This window comes from Doryrhamphus excisus, linkage group LG21 (genome assembly GCF_037039965.1).
Source record: "Doryrhamphus excisus strain RoL-2023G ecotype Guam linkage group LG21, RoL_Dexc_Guam_v1.1, whole genome shotgun sequence".
In the NCBI taxonomy this organism is placed as follows: Eukaryota; Metazoa; Chordata; class Actinopteri; order Syngnathiformes; family Syngnathidae; genus Doryrhamphus; species Doryrhamphus excisus.
In genome coordinates, this window is record NC_136377.1 from 13275361 (window position 1) to 13285427 (window position 10067).

The following is a 10067-nucleotide window of genomic DNA, read 5'->3' on the forward strand; positions in this document are numbered from 1 at the left end:
TTTCAAATGCATCCCATCATTCAGTCACTAACGGTTACACATCATTAATGTATTTTTCATCCAACAGCAGGAATGGAAACAGTTGAAAAGCTCTTTTAGTAAGTCCTATTGTGAACATGCTATTTTGTGTGTATGGGTATCCAAAGGGCAACCCAGGGGCTTTTTGCAGTCCACACCTGTATATCTATTGGCCCGTGGCACATTCTAATAATTTCATTTGAAAACTTGAAAAAAAAACCAGCAAAAATGTAAAAATCTGCAGTGGTTTTGCCAGAATAAAGTCAAAATATCAAGTTGAAATATTATTTAAAATCATAACCAAACAAAATAAAGTTTGTGGAAAATGTAATAAGAATAAAGTCAAAATATTATGGGAATAAAGTCATAATATTAAGAACAGAAAATTACAAATAAGGACTCTTACCTGCCGGACATTCACTTGTCACGGTCCAATCTGGAAGCAAATAACTGTGATAAATGAGGGATTACTGTCAAACCATGTTTTTGTATGATTTCTTCCAAAATTTCCACTAAAATATTTTCATCCAATAGTTTGCCTCCCCTGTATTGGATCATTGTCTGAAATGTGTGATGCGTTACTGACTCGCTGACCCCAAACAAATATTTATGACTTATGAAGTTCCTCCAGCAGGGGGTGCTGTTGACCTCCTGTTCCTCCTACAATGGCATACTGACAGTTCGCCCAACGTGTTTGTTGTTGTGTGCTTTTACTGATCTTTGTATGATGTAAGCAAACATGGATAACATGAAAGATTGGGCTTACACCTCATGGGGTGTCATTTTTTTCACTTGAATGTAAAGGACATTTGGGGTGCATATTGGCCACACAGTCAGGAGATCTGAGTTCGATTCTGCGCTTGGGCATCTCTGTGTGGAGTTTGCATGTTCTCCCTGTGCATGCGTGGGTTTTCTCCGGGTACTCCGGTTTCCTCCCACATTCCAAAAACATGCTAGGTTAATTGGTGACTCCAAATTGTCAATAGGTATGAATGTGAGTGTGAATGGTTGTTTGTCTATATGTGCCCTGTGATTGGCTGGCCACCAGTCCAGGGTGTACCCCGCCTCTCGCTTGAAGACAGCTGGGATAGGCTCCAGCATACCCCAGCCACTCTAGTGAAGATTAAGCGCCATAGAAAATGGATGGATGGGTAAATTACATTTGTGGTACCCCCATAGTTCTAAATTCTTAGGAAGACATGCTAGCATACAAAGTCAGTTTTTCAATGTGCATATATTTCAGAATATTCAACTAGTTATAAGAAAAATGGCAATTAATTGCAAAGTCTCTGATTTGATCTTTTGAAAATGATGAAAAAAAAATTCCACTGCATTTCAGCCCTGCCACAAGGACCAGCTGACATGACATAGGAACATTAGGTTATGGTTAACACAGGAAGAGAGTGATGACAGGCTGACCTAGGCTGGAGATGACTTGATTGAGGGACAGTAGCAGACTGGTGTTTGGTATCTTTGTTCTTCTGCTGTTCACCATGGTTACCTGCAAGGAAACACATGCAGTCGTCATTACTTAGCACAAAACACAAAAAGGGCTTCACAGGCACAGTAACCTTTTATCGCATCAAAAACATCAAGGAGAGAGGGTCAGATATGGAGCACATATTGACGCCTGGCATCAAGAAGGGTGCAAAGAAGCCATTTCTCTGCAGAAAAAACATCAGAGACGGACTGGCATTCTGAATGTTGGGCATATTGGGAATATTGGGCTTGTCTGGAAGACAAGAAAAGGTGAGCGCTACTATCAGTCCTTTGTCAGGCCAACAGTAAAGCATCCTGAAATCATTCATGGGTACGATTATGCCTAAGAACACATAAAATATATAGAAAACATATATAACTGACATTATCGTTTGTGTTTACAGAGCATTGAGCATGGTTTGATTGACAGCTGGATGTTGACGAGCGCATGAGAGCTTCCACCAGGCTCTCCAGGTGTTTGCCCCCCCACCTCCCCTTCGCCATTAAGAGTGTATACGTTTCACTTTACAATGTTTACATTGACAATGAGTGTACATTCTGCTCCGGCTTTTAACATAAGCCACCACGCTGACATTCGTCACCGTTTGCCCACCTCCTTCCTTCCCGCCCGTACCCCTCCTCAAATGAAGTGTGACGCCATAAAAAGTCCAAAGTGTCTAATCTTCAGCAATCAGGGCCTTAAAAGGCAACTTGGTGCCACAATGCGTACATCAGAGGCTCAGCCTTATCAGATTTCCACATGTTGATGTCATGAGGTGTTTATGTGTTCATGACAATTTCAGTAAGAATAGAAACCAGGATGGGTGGAGTTTCGGGGAGGAGGTGGGGCCCATACAATGAAGCAGGCAGAGGTTAAAGGTGAGGATGACCTCTCCAGTACCCAAAGAAAGTGTATGCGCATCTAGACAGGAAATGTAACCATTTTGTATGTTGTTTGCATGCTTGTGTATGTGTGTGTATGTGTGTGTGTGTGTGTGTGTGTGTGTGTGTGCAAAGTGGGAAGTAGTTTTCCCACAGTGGATGAGGGGGACACAGGGTAGGAGGACACAGGAAGCAAAGTCTGCTGGGAATTTGGACCCTGAGGAATCTCATCTGCTGTTCATCAGCCATCAGTCAACCCTGCGCACACACACACACACACACACACACACACACACATAAAACACTAATGTATGAGTGCAGTTTAAAATAGCTGCACACTGTCTAAGCATAAAAAAACAAACATTGAGTGGGATATATTTACCAATCGATGTGTTTACGTGCAGCCACAAAACCTATTTAACCACAAAATCAAAGCTAACGCTACCTGCAGTCTCCATCTTCCTGTGGTAACTGCCACACCTGTTACCACCTGGCAATTAGTCATCTTTCTTAATCCTTCTCCACCGATTTCAAATCAACATTTCCACTAAAAGTGTTATAACACATCCGTTGGTTCTATCACCATGTCTCTTTATTTGCCATTGTTCATTAGTGACAAAGGAAGCTAACCATGGAAGCTAACCAAAGAATTGCACGGCACACGCTATGAACTTTGAAAGGCTCAGGATGGCATCGGAAGAGATGGCATGGTGATCGCTTAAAAGCGCTTACATATCATAATATTTGTCTTGACTGCCTTCAAGGGGACCTATTATGCTCATTATGCCCTCTGTATTGAGTTGTGGACTCCTATAGAGCAGTTACGCCATCAATCAACTAGGCTAGATTGGACACAATAACTTATCAAGTGACTTTGCACATTCACTGCTCTGATTTGTTCGTCCTGGCGCCGTTTGGCTGTAGAGTTTTTGTTTCCTTGTTAAAACATTTTCATACACATTCATTTTCTATTGTTTATTGGCTGCTAGCAAGCAATTTAAGCAGTTTGCAGCTTGCTAGTGAACAAATGAAGGAGATTGATTGATAATAGTCTATAGCCAATCAGGACGCAGAAAACAATGGGCAGGTTCTTATATCCAATACGACTGTTTTGGCTCTAGAGGGCTCCTAATTGCTTACACAGGTACACAGACTAGATGGAGCTGTACTCATCATCAACATGAGTGTACAACACCTGGTACTGGTAGCAGTAGTAAATATTAAGGCCGGGATCACAGGCCATCAGAATCGTTCTGCAAGATTAAAATCCCTGTTGTAATGGCACACTCGCTCCGTGGGGTTCAGCGCCGGTTTTTGGCGGAAAGAATTGCTTTGGGGTCTTTAACAGAGCACTGATAGATCACTCTAATACACCACAAGGACGCAAAACACAATGCGCATTTATATGCTGTTAACAATATTCAAAATTGCAAGTTGAAACACTGTACCTTCCACGATGTTACGTTTGGCTACAGGTTTGGTTACGGTTGCGTTCTGTAATTAAGTTTGGAAGGGGTACACAAGATCATCCCTAATTCTGATCAATTGAAACCTAACTTCCAATAAATTGGGCTACTTTTCCTGACACTCCAAGATATCTAATGTTAAGTTACATTAGGTTAGAATATGTATTTACGGCTACATTGCATCGGTTAGCTTACACTATACGTACTTTTGAGTTGATTATTCAATGTAAGTTTGCATACTTTATGGATATAAACATGAAGACATAATATGAATAGAGGACTGTTAAAGTGGAATATAATAATGAGGATCTAAGATTATTTAGTCCCATTATTCACACAAATAAAAACACATTCTTTCGCAAGCACTCCAACGGGGGGAGGAGAGAGAGATGGTGGAAGGGAGGGAGCGACATAGAGAGAGAAAAGTTCTACCACATTCTCCCTCACAGGATGATCCCGTCATACTCTCTGATCTCTTCCCGGGATGAACCACAGGCAGGCGGCCTCTCCGAGCCCGGAAAGCCCGCAGGCCAGGAGCCGGGACAACCTGCTGATGTACGATGACTTCCCGGAGGAGAACAGTTGTCCCGGACGATGGCTGGGGTGAGTTGCTGCCTTCCCCTCAGCAACACTGCAAGACACATAATCAATAAGAGTTGATTAGAAAGAATACAGGATACATTTTTAGGCCAAACTTGTAAAAACATACGTATGATCATTGCAAAGGTTGAGTGTAGTTTTTTGCAGTGGAGGCTGAGAGCATGCAGGAGGCTCCATGTGTGTTTCCGAGTGAAACCTGTGGATAATAGATATGAACTGTTTATGACTTGTTGGCAGCCCCGGCAGCTCCGAGAGACAACTGCTGGCTCGCCTCAGCGCCGTGAAGCGGCGCCAGGCCCTGCGAGGTCCCGGCCACATGTTTACCGCCCCATCTGCCAGCCCCTCGGAGGTCGAGCAGCGCTTCCTGGAGGCAGCCGAGTACGGCAACATACCCGAGGTGCGCCGCATGCTGCGGCACGTGCCGCACCTGAATGTCAACACGGTGAACTATATGGGTCAGAACGCGCTGCAGTTGGCCGTGGCCAACGAGCACCTGGAGGTCACTGAGCTGCTGCTGGGGAGGCCCGACTTGGCCCGAGTGGGTGATGCTCTGCTGCTGGCCATCAGTAAGACAAATGAACACCTCATTTATGAACCCTCATTTACCGAATAGCTTTTTAAGCTTAGCTTTATGCACTTTTCTTAGACAGGCATTAACATTTTTTCCAAAAAAGTTCAAACCTTTGTTTGAGTTTGTGTGATTAACCTACGAGGTTGGACACAACAAATTATGAAATGAGTCAGGCATATTTGACTCTGTTCCACTGCACTGTAGCGTTTTTGTATCCTTGTTGAAACACATTGCTCCTGTGGTCATTTTTCTGTTCTGTACTGACACCCTACAGCCACAAATTCTTCTTCTTCTGTCGCCTTTTGGATGTGACCGCAGTTTCCTTTGACGGCGCAGAGCATTTAAAAATAAACTTCAGTAATACTGCTAGCAATCGAACATTTATATAAATTTGGCAAAATCCATTCTGTACTGCACAAGAAGGAACGGAGGAGACTCTACGGAGGTCTATGGTCAGTTAACCAATCATATGCTGTAAAAAAATGAAAAAAACAAAAGAAATTCTGTTTTTTTTGGTCATGAAAGTACTACAGTGTGTTGCGTCCATTGCAGGTAAAGGTTACGTTCGCATTACAGAGGCCCTGCTAGCCCACCCATCATTTCGAGATGCCCATCGTCTTACAGCAAGTCCTGCTCAAGTGGACATACTAGATGACTTCTATGCGTATGACGAGGACGGGACAAGGTAGGACCAATCAATTTCTTAAGTTCCGAGCCAGCACAAGATGCTCTGTGTTAGGACTTATAAACAAGCAAGAACCACAGACCCCAATCAATGCACTGGTAAAACCACTGACCGATACAAACTCATCATTGTGGTCTCAGTCCAGTCCAAAAACTCTTGCGTAACCAGTCGATGCTTTGCTTTAAACCCACCCCAGGTTCTCCCACGATGTCACTCCGGTGATCCTGGCGGCTCACTGCCAGGAGTATGAGATCGTCCATACCTTGCTGAGTAAAGGGGCTCGCATCGACCCTCCCCACGACTACTTCTGCGGCTGCAACTCCTGCAACTACCAGCAGCAGTTTGACTCCTTCAGCCACTCGCGGTCTCGCATCAACGCCTACCGGGGACTGGCCAGTCCGGCGTACCTGTCTCTGTCCAGTGAGGACCCAGTGCTGGCCGCTCTGGAGCTCAGCAGCGAACTGGCCATGCTGGCCAACATCGAGAAGGAGTTTAAGGTAAAAATAAGGAAAGACACATACGATTAAAATAATCCCTCGCTCCAAACCATAAACAGCTGAAAAATAACTATTATTATACATATTACCGACTGGACTGCAAGTAAACACAAGAACTTTTTATGAGCCTGGGGGGAAGCATACAAAGATGAGGGCCCAGATCTTATCAGAACCATGTTTACTTGACGTGTATTTATAATGCTCCTCCTCCAGGGCCAGGCTATCGGACAAGTGTTTAAATTCTTCAGCCTGCTTTGTCTGCAGAACGACTATTGCTGTCTGTCAAGCCAGTGTAAGGACTTTGTGGTGGGCCTCCTGGACCTGTGTCGCAGCACGGAAGAGGTGGAGGCCATACTGAACGGAGAAACTGACTGTGGCGACAGCTACGATCCGCCAGGTCGCCCTTCCCTCGCACGCCTCAAGTTAGCCATCAAGTACGAAGTGAAGAAGGTCAGACTGGAAGAGATCATGTGATGGTTGAGGCTCCTCTCCCAAAGGTTCTAGCCACTTGTATGTGTTGTATTCTTCTCAGTTTGTGGCCCACCCCAACTGCCAGCAGCAGCTGCTGAGCATCTGGTACGAGAACCTGCCTGGTTTGAGGCAACAAACCACCGCCGTCAAACTTCTGGTGGTCTTGGCGGTCGCTATGGGGTTACCAGGGTTGGCTTTGGCCTACTGGATTGCTCCGTGCAGCAGAGTATGTCCCACAGGGGGGCCCGATTTCATGTTTTTGTCGTTTTTGTGAAGTCCAACGGTCTATTTGATCCAGGTGGGTCAAGTGATGCGAAGCCCCTTCATGAAGTTTGTGGCCCACGCCTCGTCCTTCACAATCTTCCTGGGTCTCCTGATCTTGAATGCCGCAGACCGCTTCGCAGGAACCACTTTACTGCCCAACATGACCCACCATCATGTTCCAGGAGGACTCAGCACAGACCCACTGCTGCTCTATCGAATGACCACAACCCCCTTCACCTGGATGGAGATCCTCATCGTCGCGTGGGTCGTGGGTAGGAGGAGAAAAGCCAACACGGAGCAGGACGACACGTCCTCCGCATCATCTGACCCTCTGTCCTGCCGCAGGTATGATCTGGGCGGAAGTGAAGGAAATCTGGAGTCTCGGGCCAGGCGAATACATTGTGGAACCGTGGAACTTTCTGGACTTTGGGATGCTGGCCATCTTCCTGGCGTCCTTCAGCTGTCGCTTCTCCGCCCTGAGACACGCCAGCGTTGCTCAGACGCATGTCCACGCCCACTACACAAACCTGACAAACGTCACGCTGCCCCCGGAGATACTCTACTTTACACTGGGTGAGCCCGATCTTGGATTTTGTCCACTCCATCATCCGTATTCCCAGTATTTCGCCTTGAATTTGCCCGTTTTTTGCAGCCCGCATCCACTGGCTCCCGTCGGACCCCCAGCTGGTCTGTGAGGGTCTGTACGCTGTGGCGGTGGTGCTGAGCTTCTCTCGCATCGCTTACATCCTCCCGGCCAATGAGAGCTTCGGTCCGCTGCAGATCTCCTTGGGGAGGACAGTGAAGGACATCTTCAAGTTCATGGTCATCTTCCTGCTGGTCTTCTTGGCCTTCATGATCGGCATGTTCAACCTGTACTCGTACTACCTGGGCGTCAAGCAGAACGACGCCTTCACCACGTGAGCGCTATTTTGCAGCTTTAAGGGGACATCGACACACAAACAGAAACGTGCGTTCAATATAAGCGTTTACGTTTGCTTATATATAAGCACGGTGGCGGGCCCTGATCCTGTGACCACGTCTTCTCCAAAGAGAGTAGCATACGCTAAGCACTAGGCTCAAAGTTTTTAGGGTTTTGGCTTTTTAGCCCACTGACCAGCGCGGCTTTTAACGTGTCGGGGAATGACATTTACTAAATGTAATATCACAGCTAGCGCAGCTACATTGGGGTCTTTAAGGACGTTTGCATTCAATTACATTATGTCATGCTAGGCTATGTAAGACGTCATTGTTTAAGTCACATTTGGTTAGTTTGCTAAATAACTCTTAAAACATTCATTCATTTTCTACCGCTTATCCTCACGAGGGTCGCGGGGGTGCTGGAGCCTATCCCAGCTGTCTTCGGGCGAAAGGCGGGGTACACCCTGGACTGGTCGCCAGCCCATCACAGATCACATATAGACAAACAACCATTCACACTCACATTCATACAATTTGGAGTGGCCAATTAACCTAGTATGTTTTTGGAATGTGGGAGGAAACCGGAGTACCCCGGAGAAAACCCACGCATGCACGGGGAGAACATGCAAACTCCACACAGAGATGGCCGAGGGTGGAATTGAACTTGCGTCTTCTAGCTGTATGGCCTGCGTGCTAACTCGGCTACGCTACTTTTAGTTGGGGTTAGGTTACGTTACATTCGGGAGGGTTATGTTACAGTATGTAACGTTACGTGTTTGAATTAGATCGGGTTAGTATTAGCGTTAGATTAGGTCAGTTACGTTCAATTACATAAGGTTACATTAAATGGGTTGTGTTCAGGTCGGTTATGTGTTAAACATTAAGTTACGTTACAGTATGTTACTAAACTAGGTTAATTTAAGATTACATCAGGTTAGTTCACATTGCCATCTAGTGGCATGGCATTAATGTTACATTAAAATACTTCAGTGGATTGTTGTCGTGTGTGTGTGTGTGTGTGTGTGTGTGTGTGTGTGCTAGGCTGGAGGAGAGCTTCAAGACTTTGTTCTGGGCCATATTCGGGCTATCCGAGGTCAGGTCGGTGGTCATAAACAACAGGCACAAATTCATCGAGAACATCGGCTATGTGCTGTATGGTGTTTACAACGTTACCATGGTGATCGTGCTGCTCAACATGCTCATCGCCATGATCAACAGCTCCTTCCAGGAGATTGAGGTTGGCCCATCAGACCCACCTAAATCTCGACCAGTGTTCACGCTTGTCTATCACAGACTTGTTACGTCTCTTTGCAGGACGATGCTGATGTTGAGTGGAAGTTTGCTCGGGCTAAACTCTGGTTTTCCTACTTTGAGGAGGGAAGGACGTTACCGGTGCCCTTCAACCTGGTCCCCAGTCCAAAGTCCATGCTGGGTCTGTCCAAAGGCATCAAGTCTCTGGCCCTGCACTATGTGAGGGGACAAAGCGAAGACAAGGATGAGACACAGCTTGACAAGGTAACACATCTGCTACTGCACATTTTATTCACACTAAAGTTATCACCAAAGCAGGTTATATGCCAAGCAACTTTTATATATTTTCTTAGATTGGAGAAAGAAAAAGTTCAACATACAGCAGTTCCACTCACCCTTCCAGATATCAGGTATCGCAGTATCGTTATATTCCTTCAGCAGAAGTGAGCATTGTTGTCTTTTTTGGCCTGCAAGTGTGACCTGATGATGCTTCTTGTAGAAGATCATGAAGCGTCTGATCAAGCGTTATATCATCAAAGCTCGAGCAGACAGAGAGAGCGACGAGATCACAGAAGGTGAATGAAAGAAGACATCTGAAATCCCTCCGTACTTGACATTCAATGTGATTTCCATGCCGTTTTGGTTCAGGTGAGCTGAAAGAAATCAAGCAGGACATCTCCAGCCTACGCTATGAGCTGCTGGAAGAAAAGTCTCAGAACATGGAGACCCTGGATGAGCTGCTGAAAAGACTTGGCGACATCACCACACCCTCCTGATCATTCGTTTACTGCTGTATACGTTTCAACACTTGCTGTAGCTATTAAAGATTTGTACCAACAATGAAGATGGTCCCTTGCCTTGACGGACAGCCAATTGCATCATCCAGCTCAGGTCTGGTGACATTTTCTGGGGTCTACCACTTGACGATTTTGTTCCATAACTCTCAGGGTCTTTGAAGACTTTTC

General features: G+C 45.7%; 1 protein-coding gene across 2 annotated transcripts; it reads left to right on the forward strand.

The window, feature by feature from the left end:
* The first annotated feature begins 4095 nt into the window (after positions 1-4095).
* trpc6a (transient receptor potential cation channel, subfamily C, member 6a) lies at positions 4096-9934 on the forward strand. Of its 2 annotated transcripts, XM_058086582.2 has the most exons (14): positions 4096-4448; positions 4683-5011; positions 5569-5701; positions 5898-6198; positions 6463-6648; positions 6731-6895; positions 6968-7205; positions 7279-7506; positions 7586-7850; positions 8893-9088; positions 9166-9366; positions 9456-9512; positions 9602-9677; positions 9751-9934. In XM_058086582.2, exons 1-14 carry the CDS (start codon positions 4330-4332, stop codon positions 9876-9878), a joined length of 2622 nt encoding a protein of 873 aa, XP_057942565.2. In that variant the 5' UTR covers positions 4096-4329; the 3' UTR covers positions 9879-9934. The 2 variants fall into 2 exon arrangements, with proteins under 2 accessions (XP_057942565.2, XP_078643767.1); XM_078787641.1 differs by lacking the exon at positions 4096-4448 and having other exon boundaries at positions 4458-5011.
* The last annotated feature ends 133 nt before the right edge of the window (positions 9935-10067 follow it).

Bases quoted from the DNA above. Each gene is read 5' to 3' on its own strand.
- trpc6a (XM_058086582.2), top strand. From the start codon at position 4,330: ATGAACCACAGGCAGGCGGCCTCTCCGAGCCCGGAAAGCCCGCAGGCC. The intron at 7,206-7,278 runs GTAGGAGGAGAA...GTCCTGCCGCAG, and splicing joins CATCGTCGCGTGGGTCGTGG to GTATGATCTGGGCGGAAGTG. The intron at 9,089-9,165 runs GTTGGCCCATCA...GTCTCTTTGCAG, and splicing joins GCTCCTTCCAGGAGATTGAG to GACGATGCTGATGTTGAGTG.